The following is a 26,852-nucleotide window of genomic DNA, read 5'->3' on the forward strand; positions in this document are numbered from 1 at the left end:
TGTGGGGATCTCTCTAATTGAGGTAGGGATCTGGTTCCATTATTGACATCCATTTATGGAGAGAACGTTTTATAATTGTTATAAATATAATATACTAGAGATCATAATATAATATAATATACTAGAGTTTGTGCTGCTTTGCGGCCCTCACATGGAAGTCGTACAGCGTGTATGTATTTAATAATAATAATCTTTATTGTCCCCGAAGGGAAATTTGTCTTCACAAGTCTGTTCAACACAAAAAACAACACAAAACCATATAACACAAAACATCACAAGACAGATCATCAGGACCCCACTTTATTCACAGAAAACCATCCTAGCGACGGGGGCGCTTGCTTAGCAGATTGTTTAGTGCAGCGATGGCTGAGGGGACAAAACTCCTGCTAAACCGTACCTTGTGCCACGTCAAGGTTCTGTATCTACGCCCCGATGGCAAGAGGTGGAAGTAGCGATACAGAGGATGGTCAGTGTCTGTATGGTCAGTGTATGACTGTATGTATGTATGTATGTATGTATGTATGTATGTGTGTGTGTGTGTGTGTGTGTGTGTGTGTGTGTGTGTATGTGTGTATGTATGTGTATGTGTGTATGTATGTATGTGTGTATGTGTGTATGTGTATGTGTGTATGTGTGTATGTATGTATATGACGTTTTGAGCATGTATATAAAGGATTTTATTGGTGATTATAATGGCGTTTGGTTGAATGGTTGAATTTCTGACCTTTTAAGTCTTGATCCTCAGAGATGTGGTCCTACACCCCATATTACACAAGTGGTCAAACTACCAAACACAAACAAAATGTCAAATGGAAAGAAAAAGAAGAAGAAAGTGCAAAAACTCTAATAACCTTGGCCTCCATTGAAGCAGGATAAAACGGAGTGGAGGGGGAGGGGGGAGTGGAGGGGGATTGTCATGCATGGCCGGGCTGGAGGTAATCCCACCTGCTGAGCAGGGGTGGCACACCACATTCTGGGCCCTGGGTACAAGGATTCACTGTGGGGCCCATGTGCTTTAACTACTGAAAAAATAGCAGATCTACAAGCTCTACAAGAGCTTGTAGATCTTCTATTTTGGAAAAATCGTAAAAATCTTTGAATATTTCAATTTCTATGTCAGTGGTGCTCAAACCTTTTCATGTGAAGGACCCCCCAAAATGTGTATTTGGCCACGGACCCCCATCTCAAAATATTTAGTTCCAGGGACCCCCCCCCCCCCCCCCAGAAGCAACATTTTAGTTACAAATGTTTGCTTAAAGAATACATATATTAAAAGATTTGCACACATTTTCACGACTTTTCAAAAATAGCAGATTTACAAGCTCACAGCGTGGCACTCGGTGCCGCGCTGTGAGCTTGTATCTTGTATCTGCCATTTTTCAATAGCTTAGTGCCCCCTCCACCTTGGGCCCTAGTAACTCAGTCCCGTCCCCCCGTCCCCCCTTGTGACGCCCTTGCTGCTGAGCAGTGGAAACATGCAGGCACATGGAGAGGGGGAGGGGGGGGGGGGGGGGGGGGGGATGGAGGGAAGCCATGCGTGTCTCCACAAACCCAGGGATAATAAACGGCTAATCCTGCAAAGAGCTGCCGAGTCTTTTCTGACGCTAAAATGGGTTTCCTGCTGTTGGACGGTGAGTTGGACAGATAGGCCTCCTATACACTGTAAACACTGTAAACACTGTAAACACTGTAAACACTGCTTCACTGCTGTGTCTGGCAAAAAGAAAGTTGCCAAAAGGTGGAGGATTATTGACTACTGTACGCGTCGCCGCTGGGTGTACAATCGTCGTCACGTGACAGTTGTTGTCACCACAATAGCAGCCAAAACATAGTTGATCTACAAGCTCTTGTAGCTCGGTACATCCACCTTTTGCTAGTTATTCTCTTAAAGGTCCTACACCATGAATTTTCACTTTTTCTATTTTAAAACCTTTTTTTGGGGTCCCACTGGCACCTTCTATCCTCACAAAGTCCTATTTCTGTACATTGTGTCTTTCTCTGGTTTTGGGAAGACGGAGATGAAAAGCTTTCCACGGGTTCTCAGAACAGTGCTGTTCTGAGAGTTGACGCATGTGACGTCACACGCGTTTCCCGTTTTTTTTTCAGTCAAAAAAAACTGTCAAAAAGTCAAAAAAAAAGTTTTTTGAAAAAAAATTAAAAAAAAAAAGATTTTTTTCAAAAAACTTTTTTTTTCAAAAACTTTTTTTTTCAAAAAACTTTTTAAAAACTTTTTTTTTCAAAACACTTTCAAAAACTTTTTGTGTTTGTTGAGGGTTAAAACCTGTCTAGACTCAATTTTGAGCATATATTTATACAAAAAATATAGTTTTAAAAGCATGGTGTAGGCCCTTTAATCACTTAAACCCCTCAGAATTATTATTGTGGGGGAAGGCTTTCGCAGAAGAATAGCAGACCGACAAGCTCACAACAATGAAGTGTTGCGACGCATTATGAGCTTATCGAGCACAAGCTTTCCCCATGATAACAGAAAACAGAAAAGATACTGGTGTCGAGCCCTGAAGGACTCCAGATCAACCATATTGGGGTTGTTTAAGTGGTTAATAAAGTTGCTTATTGTGACCGTCAGGTCGCAGTTACTATCAAAACCTCCACCGGCTGTCAGTCAGTCTGTCAGTCACACGTCACACTTTTCCCCTACTCATATCTCCACCACCGTTGCCCCGATCCATGCCAAACTTTGCACACACACTCCTTGGCTGCCAAACTGAAAACTCTCTCATTTCTCACATGGCCCTCTTCTAGCGCCACCATGAGGCAGATTCTTGCAAAACACATTTTTGGACACTGCTCCTACAGATTTTGCCCTAAGATCACACAAAGCGGTACACAGTATGTCTAGAGTCCTGGCATCAACATGGATCTGTCCCATTTAGCGCCACCTTCAGGCCAATTTTTTTCAAACACATTTTTGGACATTGCTCCTACAGATTTTGCCCTGAAATCACGCACAGCGGTGTATACATGTGACCAGATGGTCGCTTATCTCCTGATTAGGGAGTCTTACTGGTATTATTTGTTCCATTCTACAAAGCAACTTTGAGTATCAAGAAAAGCGTTGAATAAATGTGATGTTCTGTAGTGAAGTAGAAGTAGCCTAGTAAACTGACTCCTCCTCAGAAGGCAGGAGGAGCCTGGTTTACAAGCCTAGGGTAGAAGGATTAGGGTATAGGGTATATAGTATAGGGTAGAAGGATTAGGGTATAGAGTATATAGTATAGGGTAGAAGGATTAGGGTATAGGGTATATAGTATAGGGTAGAAGTATTAGGGTATAGGGTATATAGTATAGGGTAGAAGGATTAGGGTATAGGGTATATAGTATAGGGTAGAAGGATTAGGGTATAGGGTATATAGCAGTGGCGGACCGTGGGTTCAATACCCGGGCCTTCGCCATGGCTGCTGCGCATATGCACGCGCGTGCACATGCCCGCGCACGTGCACACGCCCGCGCACGTGCACACGCCCTCGCGTAGCCACGATCTGACAATATTGCGCCGTACAGAGTGCTGCTGCCTGCACCAGTAGCAGAGCCCAATACAATAAAATCAGTCACAAACAACCATATTTTCATAGCAACACGAAAGCAAGCAAAATATATGTTGATATACACACATGATTCAACAGGCTTCATCACATACCAGCCAAGCTTCTGGGACTAGAGTTACACACCGCACAGTCTGCACACACGCACGCACGCACACACACCCACCCACTGCTGAGCGCAGAACGCAGTGAGAAGCTCCACTCTGGCAAACACTCTGACATTAATATTCACACTACAAACATCACTTTGATGTTTTTCCAAAACAGCATTAAAAAATATCATCCATTAAGACAACTAGCCTAGATTAATGACAGCACAAGTCTTGCCCCAAAATCTTGTGTTGAAACGTTATATTCCATAATGCGCAACACAGCTTGAGTGTTGTTTCTCTTACCCGAATCTCCGGTGGTGTTTGCCAGACACTCCGGTAGGTTTCCTGATTAACAACCACGGTCGCTCGACTCGCTCATGTGTCCAAACGTCCTCGAAAAAAGTTTGACAAATTGTCCAGTAAATCCATATCTGTTTCTTCTCCTCCTTCCGCCATTTTTCGTTTCTTTATTTGTGAATTGTTGTGAATAAATGTATAAATGTCTACAACAATTATGAAACAGGAAGCAATTCACTTTTCTGATTGGTTTCCTCCCAGGGCTGGGATGTGAATATCAGCAGTTCTCTTCTCTGATTGGACAATGTTTCTTCCCAGAGATGGGATCTTTAGAACACTCTAGAGGGTGTCCCCATCTGAAAAAATGCGCCCAGGAGGGCTGTGATTGGGTAAAGAACCAGCCAATAACAATACATTTCCCAACAACCATTCACTTCAAAGGCAGCAGGCACTCTAACTGAGGTTCAGAGGGGCTCTATCTTACCTGGAGACAACACAAGAAAACACCTGATTGGTTAAAAAAACGAATTGCTTTTTTAGACGTGCGCCCCTAGTGGAAGCAGTGTGTCCAGCCTGACTGAGTGAGAGAGAGAATGAAAGCAGAAAAATAAATGAATGAAAAATAAATATATATTATTAAATATAAATTTCTTCATCAGGCAAGTGCTGGACCTTCAGAGAATACTTTGCTAGCCCTCACGGACCTCCACTGGTATATAGTATAGGGTAGAAGTATTAGGGTATATGGTATATAGTATAGGGTAGAAGGATTAGGGTATAGGGTATATAGTATAGGGTAGAAGGATTAGGGTATAGGGTATATAGTATAGGGTAGAAGTATTAGGGTATAGGGTATATAGTATAGGGTAGAAGTATTAGGGTATAGGGTATATAGTATAGGGTAGAAGGATTAGGGTATAGGGTATATAGTATAGGGCAGAAGGATTAGGGTATAGGGTATATAGTATAGGGTAGAAGTATTAGGGTATAGGGTATATAGTATAGGGTAGAAGGATTAGGGTATAGGGTATATAGTATAGGGCAGAAGGATTAGGGTATGGAGTATATAGTATAGGGTAGAAGGATTAGGGTATAGGGTATATATGTATAGGGTAGAAGGATTAGGGTATAGGGTATATAGTATAGGGTAGGAGGATTAGGGTATAGGGTATATAGTATAGGGTAGAAGGATTAGGGTATAGGGTATATAATATAGGGTAGAAGGATTAGGCCTAAATGATTGAAACATGGAACTCGTCTCTGTTGGGTGGAATCCTCCTACGTCCAAAACTCTTACTTTTTAGGGTTCAAATTGTAGTGGAGTCAAAAGTACATTATTTGTCTTTAATCTATCCAAAAATACAAATAAGCAATACACTACAGATGCTCAAAACAATCTACTAAAAGTGCTCAAGTAAATAGCCTATACTTGGTTACTGTCCACGACCAAACAATGCCTTGCATTATTTCCTTCACTGTTGGTGTAGTACCGTATGCATGTCATGTGAATGGCTGAACGCAATACACATTGTATTTACAATACAATACACATCGTAAAGCGATTCGGAGGGGAAAAAAACGCAATATAAATATAAATATACATATAAATACACCATTCATCATCTGTCAGTCTCACTGTATACAAGACTAATATATTATATTATATTATGGTATATTATACGAGACTCTAATATTGATATACAGTTATTTATTTTCTGTTCTTTTATTGATCATGTCCAGCACAATAAACCAGCTGATAAACATCCCAAAAGGATGCAGCATGTCATCCTACGGTAAAGGATTCTTATTGAATAAATGGCTTGATTTATTCTACTGACAGGCAGAGCCAGTCATCACCAGCCAGAGGGCTGCTGGGAGCTGCCATGTCTGTGGATGTCACTGCCATGAGAGAGAGAGAGAGACAGACAGACAGACAGACAGACAGACAGACAGACAGACAGACAGACAGACAGACAGACAGACAGACAGACAGACAGACAGACAGGCAGGAGGTGTACTAGAGTACTGTACTTAAAGGAGTAATTCACCCCAAACAGACGTATTTTCTATGAATTACAGTCCCTATGAAGTCTTGAATTCATTTTGTATTTGTTGTATTCTGACAAAAGCCAGATCATTTGATGACCAGAGACTCAAAGAGTCTTAAAGAGTCTCCTACTGAGTCTCCTATTGACCGATGACCAGGTCATCAAATGATTGTCTCTGGAATGTGACGTACCGTCCTAGTAGAGTTCTGGACATAAGGAGGTTTCTACCCGATGGAGATGATTTCAATGTTTCAATATCTCATACTTCTACTCCACTATCTCAGAGTATACTGACATTTTAATGATTGCTTTGCAGATTTAGATTAACATTAACCTACTTAAGCCCTACTTTATTGAATAGAATTGATGTTTGTTAGCATCATTTAAAAGTGTACGAGTAACAAAGTCATGATGTCACTCGCTCATCCCCCGGTTCGCGGAAGTCATTCCTCTATGGAGAATAACATTGAGTCATTTTAAAATCCTCTCATATAAGCATTGTGGTCCAAAAATAAACACATAACGTTTTCTCACCATCAGTTGATTCTTCATACCATATGAGTCAGTGTTTTGGAACACAGTTCTTATATGACGCGATATGAAAAATAATAATATTTTTCATATCGCGTGGGGTGGGGGAGGGGGGGGGGGGGGCAGGTAGGATGTGTAAATGATGTCAAACTTCGTTACTCTATAACCACATGCACCAAAATACTTTACACAGTACCTCGCCCCTTCGAAAATAGCTGATCTACAGGCTCCCAACGAGTTGTAATTTGACACGCTGTGAAGCTTGTAGATCAGCTATTTTAGTGTTTGACAAACTTTGGCGTTGGTACTTAGTATTAGTTTAATGCAAATACTTTTGTACTTTTACTCAACAATAATCTTAAAGGTGATACACCATGCATTTAAAAAGTATTTGTCATATTGTTTATGTCCCAAAAATCTTTTTGAAAAAAAATAAAATATATATTTTCTTCAAAAACGGCCGTTTATGACGTCACAAACGGCAGCAAATCTGGACAGCCTGTTTTGAGAACCCGTGGGATGCTTTTAACCTCCACCTTCCCAAAACCAGAGAAAGACACAACGGTCTGAAATGGGACTTTGTGAGGATAGAAGGTGCTAGTGGGACCCTAAAAAAAGGTTTTAAAATAGGAAAAGTGAATTTTCATGGTGTATCGTAACCTTTAAGGACTTTTACTTGCAACAGAGTATTTCTAGCTTGTGGTGTTGCTGTTATTTGGGCAAAGAAAAAAACAAGTTCACCACTGATAAACAGAGTAAGATAGATGGTGGGCGAGAGATAAAGAGAAAGATAAAGGAAAAATGAGAGAGAGAGAGAGAGAGGGAGAGAGAGAGAGAGAGAGAGAGAGAGAGAGAGAGAGAAATAGGAAGCAAGTGAGAGGAAAGGAGCGCGAGAGTGATCGAGATAGAGCGAGATATGAGAGAGAGAGAGGGAGAGAGAATCAGGGAAGCGCGAGAAAGAGAGAGGAATGTGTGTGTGTGTGTGTGTGTGTGTGTGTGTGTGTGTGTGTGTGTGTGTGTGTGTGTGTGTGTGTGTGTGTTGTGTTTGTGCGCTGACATGCGGAGCTGCCGGTAGATCTGTGGCCAGACAGCCACTGTGGGACCCTAACAAACAAAACACCGCCTCTCACTGTCACCCGATTGCATCGGCCGCTTAATCATCTGTGACACCGGCAAATGGAAAAGCAGTCAAAAGTTTTACTTCCCCGATAAGTTCTCCTCCCGCCGCGGCGCGCCACGGGGGGCGTTATTTTTAGGGAGGTCGCCCCTCCTCGACTCTTGACGCGCCCCCTCTGGTCGAACTCCATTAGGCGCTCAAATGGGTTTTTAAATGCCTCGAATTATACCAATGTACCCACGTTTTCTTTGCTATTAGGCTAATGAACACGAGCTCACGTCTTATTTAAAGGGCCTACACCATGCTTTTAAAACTATATTTTTTGTATAAATATATGCTCAAAATTGAGTCTTATGCTGCATTCACACTGCAGATATATAGTTGAACGTTTAGCTTGCTTGGTCAATGTTATCTCAATGGAAACCAGCTTTAAAGATACAGGACACACACAGAACAAAGCTTTGAAAGCTTTAAAGCTGGTTTCCATTGAGATAACATTGACCAAGCAAGCTAAACGTTCAACTATATATCTGCAGTGTGAATGAGGCATTAGACAGGTTTTAACCCTCAACAAACACTCTGACCATTCTTTTTGTTTGTTCTAGCTCTACTATAATGAGGCTCTCCAGCTGCAATACCAAAACGGCCTCTGTTTGCTCAGGGGCGCATCTAGTGGGGTTTTTCCAGAAAAAAAAGAAGTTTTTTGAAAAAAAAAAAGTTTTTGAAAAAAAAAGTTTTTTGAAAGTGTTTTGAAAAAAAAAAAGTTTTTGAAAAAAAAAAGTTTTTTGAAAAAAATTTTTTTTGAAAAAAAGTTTTTGAAAAAAAGTTTTTTGAAAAAAATTTTTGAAAAAAGTTTTGAAAAAAAGTTTGAAAAAAATAAATTTTTGAATTTTTTTTTGACTTTTTGACAGTTTTTGAAAAAAACATTTTTTTTTTAAAAATTTAAAAAAAAAAATTTTTTGTAAAAAAAAAAAATTTTTTGAAAATGAAAAAAAAACTTTTTGAAAATTTATTTTTTTGAAAAAAAAACGGGAAACGCGTGTGACGTCACATGCGTCAACTCTCAGAACAGCACTGTTCTGAGAACCTGTGGAAAGCTTTTCATCTCTGTCTTCCCAAAACTAGAGAAAGACACAATGTAAAGAAATAGGACTTTGTGAGGATAGAAGGTGCCAGTGGGACCCCAAAAAAAGGTTTTAAAATAGAAAAAGTGAAAATTCATGGTGTAGGTCCTTTAAGCATCTTGATGGCCGGCCTTTTGACAGTCCTGCCACAGTATAGGCTGGGAAGGCTTTAGAGAGAAGGGGTCTTCAACGATGTTTCAGGCCAAAGGACCAGCAGGCCCCCCCCCCCCACTACATATGTCCCAGATGAGTCTTCAGGCTTTACTGCTCTTTTCCTGCAAATTTCTTGCAAATCGTCGTTGTCGGTGGAAACCTTGTATGTCCAAAACCGTTCGTTTTGCATTATTCATTTTAAAAATGATTTAAACTAGAGAAAACAGCCGATCTACAAGCACACAACACCTCGCACTGCGAGGTTTTGTGTGCTTGTAGATCTGCTGTTTTCACTACTTTTGTGTGACGGCCTTGTATGATGAAGCAGGGCTTTACTTTGCGAAAGAGTGTACACATTTGAAACTTGGAGATACAAGGTTTCCGCTCGACAACGACGAAATGCATTTTTTCCCAAAGGTTTCTTTACCTTTTTTCCTTTCAAAGTTTTTATATGAAGCGTATTTTTGCAAAACCCCAAATGACAAGGAAGCACTCCATTCCCATTGAAATGCAGGTTAAACTCAAAAAGGAAAGGAAGGTTAAAGTCAGGGAGGGTCATAAAAATAGCAAAAATAGCTGATCTACAAGCTTCGTCTTAATTGCCAATGGCAGGAAGTCGGCCATCGGTAAGTAAGAAGTCCCTGTACTTGGTCTGCTCTTTTTCCCCCCTCTACATGAGAGCCCTTCAACAGGGGGTCGTCTGAGTTACTGAGAAGGGGACAAATATGAACCCTAGCATCCTATTCTGAGGGGAACATATTTTCAGCTAAAGGTTTGGTTTGTTGGGTGGAAACATCATTATGTCTAAAACTGTTACCTTTCAGGATTACAATAAAAAAAGAAAGTGACAGATCTACAAGGGTTAGGGTTAGGGTTAGGGTTAACCCTAACCCTAACCCTAACCCTAACCCTAACCCTAACCCTCTACAAGCTCCAATTGGATCTGCTACTTTTGATGCTTCTGTGTGACACTGCAGTATGATCAAGTAGGGCATTAATTCACGAAAGAAAACAAAAAAACGTAAAATATATAATATAACGTCGTTGTTGGGTGGAAACCTCGTATCACCAAGTTTCACGTTTGTACGTTCTTTCGCAAAGTAAAGCCCTGCTTCATTGTACAAGGCCATCACACAAAAGTAATGAAAACAGCAGATCTACAAGCACACAACACCTCGCGGTGTGAGGCGTTGTGTGCTTGTTGATCGGCTGTTTTCACTAGTTTAAATCATTTTAAAAATGTAAAACAAACGGTTTTGGAAATACAAGGTTTCCACCCGACAGTGACGATAATAGGTTTCTGCTGCGACAGCAACGAGATACTCGAGTAAATGTAGTTGATTACTGTCCACCACAACAAGCCAGCGGTAATGCCCATCATGGTACCTGCGTGGTACCTGCCCATCGTGGTACCTGCCCATCGTGGTACCTGCCCATCGTGGTACCTGCCATGTTCCCTGTGTTCGCTGACACAAGGAAAGCAGGGTTCACGGCTGGCTGGGCCTGCAGTGAGTCCGGAGCTTCTCGGATCCGATAGAAGCTCCAAAGTGATCCACTAATGTTTTTGTTCAGCTTAATTGAGCTTTGTCCCTTCAACTTAGCCTTGCGTCTTCATTCCACATCTAATAGCAAACGCCTGCTTCTTCCCTGAGAGCCTAATTACTTCTCTGGCAAAGTTACAGCCGTGAAATACGGGAGAAAGAAATAAATAAGGTGAGAACGGCACATGGGAGAGAGAGGAGATGGCAGTCAGATGGGAACGGGAGCGCCGGCTTGCGTTGCCGGATTTTCAATTTCCCTTTTCCTCATCTTGCATGAATATAAGGAGATGATAATGAATCTTCAGATGCGTCTGGTTAGATAAAGCTTGTCTCAGGTGCACCGCCCCCTAGAAATCCCTTCCACCTGCCCCAAAAGCACGCTTCCTTTCTCCGCATGCACGCGGCCACGCACTAATCTGTCTCGCACCCACATTGTGCATGCATGCACGCATTCGGGCACACACTTGCACGCACGAACACACACACACAGGCACGCACACACAGACACCTTTTGTAAGCACACAAATGAATGTCTGCACACTCCTCTGCCCTCGTTCACTTTCTTATTTTTTGGCTTGCAAAAGTAGTGATCGCACGCACACAAGCATGCAGGAACACACACACACACACACACACACACACACACACACACACACACACACACACACACACACACACACACACACACACAGACACCTTAGTAAGCACACAAATGAATGTCTGCTCAGACTCTGCACTCGTTCACTTTCTTAACCCATTTAGTGCTCCAGACATGAACGGGTTAAATGTGTAGCGTGCCGCTCGCAGGGCTCCATTACGCTCCATTGTCTTATTTTGAAGGCCAGAAGTCCATTGCGTAAATACTTCCGGGTTGACGTCATGACGTCACGCAACGGGAGCGGTCGTCACACCATGTGGTTTCTAAAATGGCCGATCGATGCCTTTGTTGTTATGTTTTTGTAGCGAGAATCTAATGCCATCCTTGGCTTTAAAAGTGTTGTTTGGAGATAATGGACATTAAAGATGAGATCGGCCGTCGGCCTCCATGTTAAGGGATTACTATTTTGTGCACGTGCATCCGTTATGATGATGAATCTGCGAGTCCAATCGTGCCAATCGTTTCCAACGGACCCTAGGGTAAGAACGCCAGCGCTACTCTATATACAGTACTTTTCGCGAGTATACTCGGGATCGGCACTCTAAATACTCGAGTATTTTTCACGAGTATTGTCGGGATCGGCTAGAAATGAGTTAATTTCTCGCATGCACATAGACAAAGTCATCGCACGCATACACACACACACGCGCACGCACGCGCACACGCTCACACACTCACTCAAATCCAGCCCCCTCCCCCCTCCCCCCCTCCCCCCTACCTGCAGAGGGGGTCCTGGCGGCCCCCCTCCCCCCCTCCCCCCTACCTGCAGAGGGGGTCCTGTCGGCAGACCCTGCGTAGCTCCAGACAGTTGGGTTAGGGTTAGGGTTAGAGGGGGTCCCCAGAGAGGGTTAGGGTTAGAGGGGGTTAGAGGGGGTCCCTACCTGCAGAGGGGGTCCTGTCGGCAGACCCTGCGGAGCTCCAGACAGTTGGGTTTGACCTTGTCGTTGAAGGAGCAGTCTGGTACGATGGTCTGGCGGCGTCGCTCTGAGCAGCCCTCTGACTGGCAGGGGCAGAACAGCAGGCGGTGGGTGAACTCTGGGGGCACGCGGTCCAGGAACTGCCGCAGCGCCTTGTGGCAGCGCTTGCGGTTGCAGGTGTCGCCGGCGCCGCCCTTGTGGCCTCCTCCTCCTGTGGCGGCGGCGGGGGCGTCGCTCTTGTGGCAGGTGGTGATGTAGGCGGTGCGCTGCTTCTTGCAGGTGGCGTTCAGGTTGCAGGCCTTGGTGGCGTCCAGGCAGGGGTTGCAGGTGGCGTCCGAGTCCGGGCACTGGAAGCCCTTGGGGGCCACGGTGTGCATGCCTGGAGGGTGGAGAGAGAGAGAGAGAGAGAGAGAGAGAGAGAGAGAGAGAGAGAGAGAGAGAGAGAGATGGGTCAGTCAGTCTGCGTTCATTTTGATGACTAAAACCAAGGCGGAAAATGTTCTACAACCTGTAAAAACTAAGCTATGATGAAAAAAACTATAGACGGTCTGTGTGGAGTTTGCATGTTCTCCCCTGTCGGGTCCTCTCTGCAGGGGGTGGAGGAAGTGACCAGGGTGCGAACAGCGAGGAAGCTAGATTCCATCTTGGAGAACTCCTCCCACCCCCTCCATCTGGAGATCACCAGTTACTGGGTTGTGTTGGTAGTTTCTGAGTATTTTGCTTTGTTTAACAATGACAGTGAGATACTTGTTGCACTAACTAGCATTGACTGCTATTTTGTAAGACACTTTATGTATACTTATATATTATTCGCCCCCTCTATTGATGCACCTTCTCTTTATTGTCTCCACCAGCCGAAGGCTGAGGGAGAGTATGTTTTCCCCTCCGTCCGTGTGTCCGTCCGTCCGTCCGTCCGTCCGTCCGTCCGTGCGTGCGTGCGTGCGTGCGTCCGTGCGTCCTCGCAGTTTGTGAGCGCCAAATCTCAGTCGCCGTTGGCCCGGTCGCTGCCAAAGTGAGCACACAAATTCCCTGGATGCCAATCTAGAACCTCTGCCCTCAATTTTTCAAATGGGCCTTTTCTAGCGCCAACTAGTGGCCGATGTTTGCTAAACACATTTCTGTGCACTACTCTTACAGATTTTGTCCAAAAATCCTACAAATCGGTAGGCAATATCTCGACAGTCATGTGATCGACACGGATCTGTCCGATTTTGCATATTCCCTCCTGATTGGCTAAGATTGGCTTCCAAAGTTTGTGGGATTGAGCCGTTTTGAACAAAATGCCTCAGATCACAAACGCAAAGTGCAATTATCATGAAATCGCGCACACACGTTCCCACTAGGCCGAGGAAGAAATGCCACTTAATTTTTTTTTAATCAGCCTCATGGTGGCACTATAACAGCCCAATTTGTGGTTTTACCTATAACTCCACCGATCAGTTTCAAACTTTGTAAGCACACTCCCTAGAGGCTAAGGATAAACCTTTGCCCTGCATTTTTCACATCAGCCTTTTATAGCGCCACCTTTGGGCCGACTTATGTAAAACACATTTTTGGATATTACTCCTTGAGATTTTATCCAAAAATCATGCAAATCGGTACACAGTATCTCTATAGTCATGTGATCAAGTCCGATCCGTCTGATATTTCACATTCCATCCTGATTGGCTAATATTAGCTTCCAAAGTTTGCAGGATTGCTCCGTTTTTGAACAAAATGCCTCAAATCATCAACGCAGCTTGCGATTACCGTGACATTTGCCACACATATTCCCACTAGGTCAAGGAACAAATGCTACCTTTTTAACATTGTCCTGTTATAGCGCCACCAGCAGGTAGACTTTAGCAAAACACATTTTTGGAACACAATGCTTGAAATCACGCATGCAGCATCCGATTGCCATGAAAGATCTAAGGTGAAGAACATATGCCACCCTTTTTACATTGGCCTATTATACAGTAGCACCACCAGGACGCACGGCCTGGTGGAGACCTGTGCTTGGAAGAGCACTGCTTCTAGTTGGTACTGTACTGCTCTTGTTTTTGTCCTCTTATCTATCTTTTTACTTACTTTTCTGTAACTTTGTAAATAACTGTATACTGCTGTGCTACAACTGGACAACTGAATTTCCCCCTTGGGATAATAAAGGTATCTAATCTATCTATCTATCTAGTGGAGGAGAGACGAGAGAGAGAGAGATATGGGTCAGTCAGTCAGCGTTCATTTTGCAGACTAAAACCATGGCGGAAATGTTAAAAACTAAGGCATGTTGACAAAAATTATAGACGGTCTATGTGGAGTTTGCATGTTCTCCCCATGTCCCCTAGGGTAGGTACTAGGGATGTCCTGACCAAGTACAAGTTTGAGTACTTAATTTGAGGACTTGCCGATACCGAATACAGATACTGTAAATTACGTTTCTGTACAAGTGCTTAAATAGTGTGTGGCGCTCCAAAATAAAAAGCTTTAAATAATGATGTTGTCATGGCTAGAGTGAGAGAAGGTGAAAACATTGTTCATTAGTTGAACTAACACACACAAAACTGTGTCTTAGGACTTTTGATATGTTGTTACCGACATATTTATGAAACAAAATGGTATCTGGCGCTGCCGCGAGCAATATCGGACGAGTACGAGTAGAGCAAAATAGGCCGGTATCTGGGTGAGTACTGATTCTGGTACATCAGGACATCCCTAGTAGATACCCTCACAAAAAACTTTCAGTAATCCTGGTCTCTATACTGCCTCCCCCTGGCCAGCCGGGGAGCCTGATGGAGGGGAAAGGATCTGGTTGGAATAATGTGATCCTTCTGCGCCCTACGTCCAACTGGGGAAACTCCCCCCTGTCAGGTGATAAGAAGCAGCTTGGTACCTCATCCTCATGCATGATCCTTTTGGTTATACAAATAAGAATATATATATATATATATATATATATATATATATATATATATATATATTATGACTAAATATATTTGCTATACTCTTCTACCCCAGATGAACCCAGTCGCTTCGAGCTGTTCTTCGCCTTTGACGCTGTATTCTGAACAAGTAGCCTTTAGGGGCGTTAATTAAAAAAAGAGGTTTCTGCCCGACAGCGACGATATACTGTAGTGATTGGAGTCCCTCAGGGGTCGATACTCGTAGACCCCCTCCTTTTCCCCCTCAACGCTAAAGAATCATTCTAAAACAAATAGCCAATCCACAGGCTTAAAACGCGCCGCAACGCGAATGTTACAGTAGCCTCAGATTAGGAGCACTGCCTATAGGGATTAAGTGGTTTGAAACATGCTGATTTATGTTCCGAATCATCACACAGTGACATGCCGTTTCTATAATACAGTAGCACAGTAAATATATACAGTACATACAGTATAGCCTCATGGCAAACGCTGGGCTCGCTCTGCACTGACGGAGGTTATTCAATATCATCTTTCCTTCTCCGTTTCTCCAACCAACTGCGGGCCACGGGAGACGTTCCTGGAGCTAGTCCATATCCATGCTCACTGAATTATTGATTCACTCGTGTCTCAGACCTTGAGTGAAATATGAATGGAATAAGCAGCTATACATATATGAGCACAGATTGTATGTTTTCTGCATCATCTGCGGATGTTTTCCGTTATTGGCGTTGTCATTAAGCTGTGCGAGGGCCAAGGGCATTATTCTATACGTCCGTCAGTTTGTGCTTGCTTGTCCCTGAGGTTCAGCAGAGGACTTCAGTACCGTACTGTACTGTACTGTACTGTACTGTACTGTACTGTACTGTACTGTACATGTCCCTGAGGTTCAGCAGGGGACTTCAGTACTGTACTGTACTGTACTGTACTGTACTGTACTGTACTGTACCGTACCGTACTGTACTGTACTGTACTGTACTGTACTGTACTGTACATGTCCCTGAGGTTCAGCAGGGGACTTCAGTACCGTACTGTACTGTACTGTACTGTACTTGTACTGTACTGTACTGTACTGTACTGTACATGTCCCTGAGGTTCAGCAGGGGACTTCAGTACCGTACTGTACTGTACTGTACTGTACTGTACTGTACTGTACTGTACTGTAATTGTACTGTACTGTACTGTACTGTACTGTACTGTACTTAAGGTCATTTAGTACTGTACTTAAGGTCGTTTAGTTTTTAGGTTTTTTGTGTGTTTTTGGAGGACTTTCACTCCACTACATTTCAAAAACTAAATGTTGTACAGGCTACTTTTGACTCCAACACATTTCTAGGAAGGTGAAAAGTACATTAACCACCGAAGCCCTCATTCCAAAGACCAGTTTTACAGCGCTATAGCCTACTGTACAGCCTACTGTACAGCCTACTGTACATACACTGCGCCGATCAGAGAAACTATTGCCATGGCTGACTCCTGAACAGTGACAGTTTGGTGCAGATGGGAGCAACAGTGTGAAAACATTTAGAGGTGTTCAGTAGGATGAAATATGAGTGGATCTATGAATACGAGTAGGAACATGTGAGTGAATCCAGGGTAGATAATATGAGTATACATGGAGGAACATGTGAGTGAATCCAGGGTAGATAAAAACTCCCAGTCTGGAATTCTCCCTTTTTTCATTTCCCTACACAAGTTTTATGACATTTCAACCCATCCATCCACTAACCTGTGTGTGTGTGTGTGTGTGTGTGTGTGTGTGTGTGTGTGTGTGTGTGTGTGTGTGTGTATATATATATAAACCCTTCACCTTTACACAGAAGTGGATTCATGTATCCATAATACATATCATAACAACTCATTTAACTTAATGTGAAAGCTAGCTGAGGGGCAACTGCCATCAGCTTGCCTTGAACCCAAAATGACGACCTCTGATGACGCGTGGAATATTTGGGCAAGAAGATGGATTTCTTCCTTTAATGAAGTTGAATGTGATTAGACTGTGATTAGCTAAGAGGCTAATCAGCTAAAAGGACATGGATTGGGTGGTTGCACACGTTGACCCAGGGTTGAATGGCAAGTCTTTAGGATTATTGACTGGACTGTGATTGGTCAGTAGAAAACAACACTACTGTAGATACTGTCGAGTCCATCTGAATAGGAGACGGCTCTCTACCCAAGTATATTTACTATTATATTTACATTTACTCATTTACTCCAGTACATTTACTCCAGTACATTTACTCCAGTACATTTACTCCAGTACATTTACTCCAGTACATTTTTAGGTTTTAGAAGTTTTTTACTGATTAGGTGCATGGTCTGCCTATGTTATTGTTTTTTCTAGACTGATATTCCTATGCATGTGTTATATTGTTGTTGATGTACTGACTGACATGTTATCTTGCTTATTATAGTGATGTGTATTACCTGCTTATTGTAAGTCGCTTTGGATTAAAAGCGCTAAATGCCTAAACTGTAAACTGTAAACTGAGTACTGTACTGTGACTTAGGATTGTAGGATTGTAGGGCCCTATACATTTCGTCCACTTGAAAATAGCCGATCTACAAGCTCACAGGCTTGCTCACACGTCACACGTCACACCTTTGCCGTGCTCATATCTTCGCATCAGTATGACATCACACCACATGTGTGCTGTGGCAACAGTCTGTTGTTGCTGGTCTGTTAGTGTACGTTAGCAACCACCTTAGCAACCATGGTTTTACCCTAGCAACCAACTGTTTACCCTAGCAACCAACTGTTTACCATAGCAACCATGTTTTTTTACCCTAGCAACCAACTGTTTACCATAGCAACCAGATACGCAGAGCAGGGATCTCCATATATGGGCATAAACAGGTGACATCACACTGATGTCAGATACTCAGAGCAGGGATTTCTCCATAATATATGGGCATAAAAGGGATTCTGTTAGGGATCTCCATATATGGGCATAAAAGGGATTCTGTTAGGGATCTCCATATATGGGCATACAAGGGATTCTGTTAGGGATCTCCATATATGGGCATAAAAGGGATTCTGTTAGGGATCTCCATATACGGGCATAAAAGGGATTCTGTTAGGGATCTCCATATATGGGCATAAAAGGGATTCTGTTAGGGATCTCCATATATGGGCATAAAAGGGATTCTGTTAGGGATCTCCATATATGGGCATAAAAGGGATTCTGTTAGCTGTTAGTGATCTCCATATATGGGCATAAAAGGGATGCTGTTAGGGATCTCCATATATGGGCATAAAAGGGATTCTGTTAGGGATCTCCATGGGCATGAAAGGGATTCTGTTAGGGATCTCCATATATGGGCATAAAAGGGATTGTATCCCAGATGATGCCCTGTTAGGAGATCCACACTAACAGAATCCATATATGGTCCTACCGACAGCTGCTATAAGCCAACCCTGGCGATAAGGTCTGGTCGAAGAAATGCTTCTTTCCTGGCAAGAATTGCCCCTTTATACTGTAGGGCTCGTTTGTGTATTGTATGACATCACGCCACATCATTGGCTGAGGACTGTGTGATGTCATCATATCTCCATATATGGAGACATAAGTTGCTCATGCCCAAATATGGGCTGGTGAGGTCAGACTTAGTGTGATGCGTAGGTTATCTCCATATATGGAGATTCAACTTCAATGAGTAACCATGGCAAACTGTCAACTGCCCGTATGTCTTGATAATTGGTAAAACAAACTTTTGGCCTATTTGTGGAGATAAGCGACCAACGGTCGCTTATCTCCCGATTAGGGAGTCTTACTGGTATACTTTGATCATACTACGGACATTACACAAAGCATAACAAAAATTGCTTGCCTCCCGGACATGTACTGTACGTCTCATGATGGACTGTAGGCCTACAAGTACACCTCCTGCACATCATGCTAGTTAGTTGCGACCGTAGGTCGCATTTACTACCAAAACCTCCACAGGCTGTCCGTCCGTGAGTCAGTGAGTGAGTGAGTGAGTCAGTCAGTCACACGTCACACTTTTGCCCTGCTCATATCTCCACAACCGTTGCCCCCATCCAGCTCCAGGGACCCCCAGGTCCCTGGGGGACCCCAGGTGTAAAAAAATGTCCCTCCGTGAGTCACCCGTCACACGTCACACTTTTGCCCTGCTCATATCTCCACAACCGTTGCCCCCATCCATGCCAAATTTTGCACACACTCTTCTTACCTGCCAAACTACAACCTCCAAGGACCCCCGCAGCTCCAGGGACCCCCAGGTGTAAAAGAAATGTCCCTCCGTGAGTCACACGTCACACGTCACACTTTTGCCCTGCTCATATCTCCACAACCGTTGCCCCCATCCAGCTCCAGGGACCCCCAGGTCCCTGGGGGACCCCAGGTGTAAAAAAATGTCCCTCCGTGAGTCACCCGTCACACGTCACACTTTTGCCCTGCTCATATCTCCACAACCGTTGCCCCCATCCATGCCACATTTTGCACACACACTCCTTACCTGCCAAACTACAACCTCCAAGGACCCCCGGAGCTCCAGGGACAATGTGCAAAAATGACCAAATCACCACCCCAACGGGGCTGCTCACGGGGAATTCCCGGGGACCACCCACTCCTGGTGCTCCAGAACGGATGCAAAAGTCGTGACGCCCCCAGTGGAGGACCCCCTCCACTGCAGCTCACATAAAATGCCGTAACTCGGGCTAGGAGCGTCCGGGAGAGCCGGGGCCGGTACCTATTTGTCCGCCAAGGCAACGCGGACACCCCACCCCTCATTTGTCACATGGACCTCTTCTAGCGCCACCATGAGGCCGATTCTTGCAAAACACATTTTTGGACACTGCTCCTACAATTTTTGCCCTAAAATCACGCACATCGGTACACAGTATGTCTACACATTGCCCAGACAACTAGGAACCAATGGCAGTTACAGCCCTCTTTGTGTATACATGTGACCTACGGTCGCTTATCTCCCGATTAGGGAGTCTTACTGGTATATTATGTCCTCAATCCAACCTTTGATGCTGGCATTTGGTACGATTTTTATAGTCTTTGGTGGTAAATTCATCACCATTTTTAGAATTGTTGTCAAAAGGTTAAAACACAAAACAAAAAAAATAAAGCTTGACCTTTAAGTGCAAATGTGTGTGTAAAGTGTGTAATCCAAGCACACGCACACACATACGCAGTATTTCTAATGCCATGGATTTGGCCTATCGTCTCTGACGAGTGGAAACCCCATACTGTTGTCCAAAGCTTATTTGGAGCTTGTAGATCTGCTACTTTTGATGCTTTTGTGTGGCTCTAGTTGATCAAGCAGGGGCATTGATTTACACACAAAAACACATCAAGTTAGAATGTGGAGATAAGAGGTTTCTGCCCCGGCAGCAACGCTGTACAGATGATGATATTACGGAGACATCCAGCCACATTCATCTCCTCACTGTCAGGCAGAAACCTCGTATTTCCAAGTTTCAAATCTGTACGTTTTTTCACAAAGTAAAGCCCTGCGTCCCCATACAATACTGTTGCACAAAACTAGTGAAAATAGCAGATCTACAAGTGAGGCGTTGTGTGCTCGTAGATCAGCTATTTTCACTGTTTTACGCCATTTTTATAGTGATGAATAAAAAACGAACGGTTTTGGACATACAAGGTTTACACCCGACAACGACGATCTCTTATTCAGCACAGCCAATCTCAGTCTATGTCCATCAGACAGACAGCCTGTAACGGCTAGCGGGCACAAGACCATTTATTTTAGTAGCGGCGCTTGGTGGAGAGAGAGACGACCGCACTCTGTTTCCAAGCGCTGCATCCGAGGCCACGTTCACGCGGTAACGATCCAGAGGAGAAAAAGTGTTGTTGCTCTCGCTGCTTTATTCTGCGTTTACACAACTGTTGAAAATGAATGCAGACGGAGATGCAAAAGTGATTGAAACCGCGGTAGTGTGCATGCCAGGTGGCTAGGTGGCGCTGTGACGCGATGCCAGATATACCAGGCAGTAGAACCATGCGTAGAACCACTCTGTAACTGTGGTTCACAACATTTTAATTGTATATACAATATATGTAGCCGTTCAGATATCTTATGTTACCTAACCCTAACCCTATCAGTATTATCAGTAGGGTTCATGTGAACTGGATTGTTTAGGGTTAAACAATCCAGTTGACGAAGACCAACTAGGTCGAAACATGTCCGTTTTTCATTGTCACAAGGGTTAAATAAAACCTTTTAAAAGGAGATTCCTTGAGTGCTGGCAACTTCTTCATTGTCTCATGTTCGTTTGAGCCGTGCACCGAAAATACATGATCTAATGTGGAGTGTTGAGGGCGTTCTGCTTTGTTGCAGGCTTCTTTCTCCATTGTTTAGGCTTATCCTAAATCTAAATCTTCATTTCCCCTTCCCTTTTGTCAACCCATTGAATGGTGACAAAACCCTACTGCCATCAACACACTGAATGGTGACAAAAACCTACTGCCATCAACACATTGAATGGTGACAAAAACCTACTGCCATCAACACATTGAATGATGACAACAACCTACTGCCATCAACACATTGAATAATGACAACAACCTACTGCCATCAACACATTGAATGATGACAACAACCTACTGCCATCAACACATTGAATGATGACAACAACCTACTGCCATCAACACATTGAATGATGACAAAAACCTACTGCCATCAACACATTGAATGATGACAACAACCTACTGCCATCAACACATTGAATGATGACAACAACCTACTGCCATCAACACATTGAATGGTGACAACAACCTACTGCCATCAACACATTGAATGATGACAAAAACCTACTGCCATCAACACATTGAACGATGACAAAAACCTACTGCCATCAACACATTGAATGGTGACAAAAACCTACTGCCATCAACACATTGAATGGTGACAAAAACCTACTGCCATCAACACATTGAATGATGACAACAACCTACTGCCATCAACACATTGAATAATGACAACAACCTACTGCCATCAACACATTGAATGGTGACAAAAACCTACTGCCATCAACACATTGAATGGTGACAAAAACCTACTGCCATCAACACATTGAATGATGACAAAAACCTACTACCATCAACACACTGAATGATGACAAAAACCTACTACCATCAACACATTGAATGATGACAAAAACCTACTGCCATCAACACATTGAATGGTGACAACAACCTACTGCCATCAACACATTGAATGGTGACAACAACCTCCTGCTAGCTCAGTATCTCGCCTGCTGCACCATGCAATGGTCTGAAAAGACGTGACAAATTCCCATTCAGTGCGTTGATATCATCAGATCAAGCAGGCCGTTAATTCACAAATAAATAAATGGAGATGAGAGGATTCTGCCCGACAAAAAGGAATAAAGTGGTAACAATTATTTTTGATGCTATATTAACTACTTTAGCTGGAGGCCCCTCGGGAACCCTCTCTCGGACCGCACCGTGAGAACCACTGTCTCCTTCAACAGAACCAAAGAACCAATCTCAGCCTGTGTCTATCAGGACAGCCCCCCCCCCCCAGCTGGAGGAACACCATTTATTTTAGAGTGGAGAGCACAAAGCAGACAGCTAGCGCTCCATTCCCAAGTGTTGTATCTCACATTATCAATCCTCCAAATGGGGAGGGGGGGGGGGGGGGGGGGGGGGGGAGAGAGAGAGAGATGGTGAGATGAAGGGGGGGGGGGGGTACCTAGAACTGACACATCACAGCGGGGGGGAATAAATGATTTTAGTTGGGGTTGCAGATTGAGTCACAGATAAAACTCGCCTTGCTGCTTGAAGAATAGCACCAACAAAATATATATATATTTTTCAAAGGCTCAGATAAACGAGAGAGAAAAAGAAAATAACCCAATGTTAATCTAGTTCACCGTAAAAGGCAGCGTTTCTTTGGGGTTTTTAAATGAATCTATTTATTTATTTGTTGTTGTTGTTACTTGGATGCATCAAGGTCAAAAACAGATAAACAGACACTTTGAGTCCTGTGGCGAGTTCAAAGACTTGTGAAAACCAGGAAATATCTTACCAGCGGTGGACTCTTTTATGTGTAATTGTTACCGTATCATAGCAGAGCCATCTCTTCTGCTGAACCATATTATTGTTATTTTTGTGCGTAATTGTTAACGTGTCGTTGTAGAACCCTTAGAGTGGATAATGCTCAGATAGTTCTTTACTTCTTCTACATATTTTCTTTTTCAGTTTGATGTGCGACCATTTACTTTTGTTTATTCTCTAACGGTATGGTGGAAAATGCTACAGTCCCCTCTCAAGAAGTGACTGGAGGCACATGAGATTGTAACTTTAATCAATCAAAAGAACAGCGGATAAGCAAACTGTTTTCTCATTCTTTTTTCTCTCTCAATCATTCATGGTCACATCCTGGGACATAGGGAGGTTAACAGGTGGAGTTGGCAGTTAGTTCTGTTTTTTGGGCTAAAATGTCACGTCCAAGACGACATCTTGAAATGCCAACATTGCCCGTTTTCTCTTTTTTTTAAAGGTGATACACCATGAAATTTCACTTTTCCTATTTTAAACCCTTTTTTTGGGGTCCCACTAGCACCTTCTATCCTTACAAAGTCCCATTTCTGACCGTTGTGTCTTTCTCTGGTTTTGAGAAGGCGAAGGTTAAAAGTATCCCACGGGTTCTCAAAACAGGCTATCCTGTTTTGAGAACGTCATCATCACAAAAAAAAGTTCAGGCCAAAGGTGGTACTGCAGCTGAAATGCTCTGAGAGCCATTCAAAAATGAGAGAGGCTCTCTATTCAGGAGTGGTAATTTAGCCTCAAACCTTTTGAAAAACGTTTTTGGGACATAAACAATATGACATAAATACTTTTTAAATGCATGGTGAATCACCTTTAACGGCAACATTTAATTCATACAATCAAGACAGCTGCGTGTTCGCCTGTCTCCTTTTTTATTTTATTCTTCAATAACACAGTTCTTATATGATGTGTAGAGGTGGGATAATTCACTTACATCTTGATTCCATATTATCTCAATACCTTGGGTGCCGATTCGATTTATATTGCGATTAGGGGTGTAACGATATAGTAACTGTATCGAAATATCGTTTTTAACTTAAAAAATCGAAGTAGATCGAAATGAAAACAGCTAAAATCGAATCGTATCATTTTATTTTGTATCGTATCGAATCGGCAGTGTAAAGAATCGATTGTATCGATACTACCTACTTGTCCATTGTATTTGGCATTTTTAAGAAGAACAAATTAAAAGGAGGGGTTTAATTACTTTTCCTTTCCATATAGCTACACTGGACTATCGATAAATGTGTTTAATCTCTGGGTTCTTGTCAAGGTGCAGGTTTGTCAATTTACAATGTCCATGTATTTGGCAGATAATCACTGTGTTTACTTATTTATATCCATAATAATACATGTTTCCCTTAAAAACCTGCACTATCCACACCTTTCACACAGATTTAATTTCTTTGCTAAATAGTTACTATATCGATTTTAAATAATTAAATCGAATCGTATCGTATTGCCATGAATGAACCAATATCGTCCATGTATCGTATCGTCAACCATGTATCGTGATATGTATCGAATCGCTATTATAATGTATCGTTACACCCCTAATTGCGATTCTTAATTATATCGCGATTCTGCGATTGAACGATTTTTCGATTTGATATTAAAAAATGTTCCCCCAAGTTTGCTTTTTATATACTAGAACAGTTAAAAACACTTATAAACAATATAAATCATACACTTCAATGCAGCCATATAATTATGGGAGGGGGGAGGAGCTACGCAGAGAGAAGGACCAGGGGGAGGGGAGGGGGAGGGGGGAGGAGCTACGCAGAGAGAAGGACCAGGGGAGCCTTGGCCGTGGGAAGTAACTCGGTACATTTATTTTAAGTACAATGTTGAGGTATTTGCACTTTACTTGAATAATTCCAACTTCCAATACTTTTACTTCTACTCCACTCCACATCTCGGATCCAAATATTATACTTTTACTCCACTACATTCATTTGAAAACTGTTAGTTACTTTATAGATTTCGATTATTATTACAAAACATACATTTATCTCTTGAACCCTACAGTATATTTAAACTGAACCCTACAGCAGGGGTCCTCAATAGGCGGACCGCGGTCCATGTCCGGACCGCGAGGCACCGCCAACCGGACCCAGGACGAATTAGGAAAAAAAAAGAAAAAAAAGAAAACGGAACATATCGGCGTTTCGTTTCCACTTCTCCTTCACTTCATTGCATGCGCTCTGAGACTGTGTGTGTGTGTGTGTGTGTGTGTGTGTGTGCATGTGTGTGTGTGTGTGTGAGAGAGAGAGACAACGACACGCTGATTGGCTGATGCCGGGATACATAGTATTATGGGCTGTCATCTCTATGACAACGACGCGCTGTCAGGCTGTTACCACCACAGACCGTGCGTGGGAGCTTTCAGAGTAGGCAGCTAGCAGCTAGCTCTAGCTGCAGCCTGCAACAGTGCAACTAGTTATAAATCAGTGGGTTTTCATTCACGCTCATCAACATCAACGTGAATACGTTTGCAGGACTGTAATCTTCTCTCAGGAGAGTTTGTCGCGACGCACCACGGCCCGTGACGGCCGCCTCTCTTTTTGCATGGCGAGCTGCACGCAGTACTCGGTGGTACAGTACTGGAGTGAGCCACGAGCCGTTCCGTCAATCGTCACCGACGCGCAACAACTTGTTTTCAGATCGATATTCACGTTGCGACACAAGCATAAAATATTCGAAGATTATCCCAGTTTGTTAAAAGAAACCAGAGAAACTAACACTAGTGCAGAATATCTCTGCTCCACATTGATTTACTACTGTTCTCCTTTCAATGTGTTGTTGTTGTTAAGTGAAGTGAAGTGAGGTCCCCAAATGATTATGGAGGACTCAGAGTCCCCAGGCCAGGCCAGATGACAGTGAAGTTATAATTTAAAGACACTTTTAATAAAGAAAGAAATGGGAAAAAGACCATTACTGCATCAACAAACTACTAAAAAACTAACATTAGCAAATGTAAAATAATGTAAGAAAGGTATCCCTAATGTAAGATTATGAGGGCAAGTGGCCATGACCTGAGGGCAAGTAGAACATGACCTGTACTTGCCAGACGGGCAAGTGCCTCTGAGACCATAGTGTCAACCCCTTGTTGGTACTTTTTTGTATCTTTGCCTACTATATAAGATTGACCGACATAAAAATAAGCGGATATATATGTTTATTATTATTATTTTTTCCCGGACCCAGACCGGTTTCAAAAAAATATTTGTGGACCTTCAAGATTTGTATTTGAGGATCCCTGCCCTACAGTATATTTAAACATTTATCTCTTGAACCCTACAGTATATTTAAACATTTATCTCTTGAACCCTACAGTATATTTAAACATTTATCTCTTGAACCCTACAGTATATTTAAACTACATTTATCTCTTGAACCCTACAGTATATTTAAACTAATTAAAACATACATTTATCTCTTGAGGGTTAGGGCTTACAGTATATTTAAACTCGGCTATTTGAAAATTATTCCCGATCCACAAGCTCACAACGCGTCGCTGCTTCGCTTGTAGATCTGCTATTTTCAAAAGACTAAACAAAACTATTTAGAGTTAGACGATATTCTTCACAACTAGTACTTTTGGTTCTTCAAGTACCATCTTGAGGCCAATATAGTTAAGTGTGCCTGCCATGCAATGCAATGGCAAAACACTTATTGTAATCCGCCATACTTAAAGGAGTAGTTCACCACTTTTCAACCTGTCTTCATATAATAGGTCCTCACTAATGTTCATGATAAAATATCACAATTTTTTTCTACTCAGTCCAAGTCTCCTAGGAGAGCTGTGGGAAGTTCAGAATCCATCGTCTTCTGACATCATC

At 42.8% G+C, this 26,852-nt stretch overlaps 1 protein-coding gene across 1 annotated transcript in view; it reads right to left on the minus strand.

Moving 5' to 3' along the window:
* Nucleotides 1–26,852, minus strand: part of LOC308295802 (GDNF family receptor alpha-2-like) — a gene marked incomplete at both ends in the record, with an annotated part of 317,858 nt that overhangs the window by 134,975 nt on the left and 156,031 nt on the right. Inside the window, one exon of the mRNA XM_080738851.1 lies at nucleotides 12,006–12,420. Coding sequence (XP_080594977.1) covers nucleotides 12,006–12,420 — 415 coding nt within the window. The remainder of the gene's footprint in view (nucleotides 1–12,005; nucleotides 12,421–26,852) is intronic.

Source organism: Nannobrachium achirus (genome assembly GCF_963921795.1).
Source record: "Nannobrachium achirus genome assembly, chromosome: 12".
NCBI lineage: Eukaryota > Metazoa > Chordata > Actinopteri > Myctophiformes > Myctophidae > Nannobrachium > Nannobrachium achirus.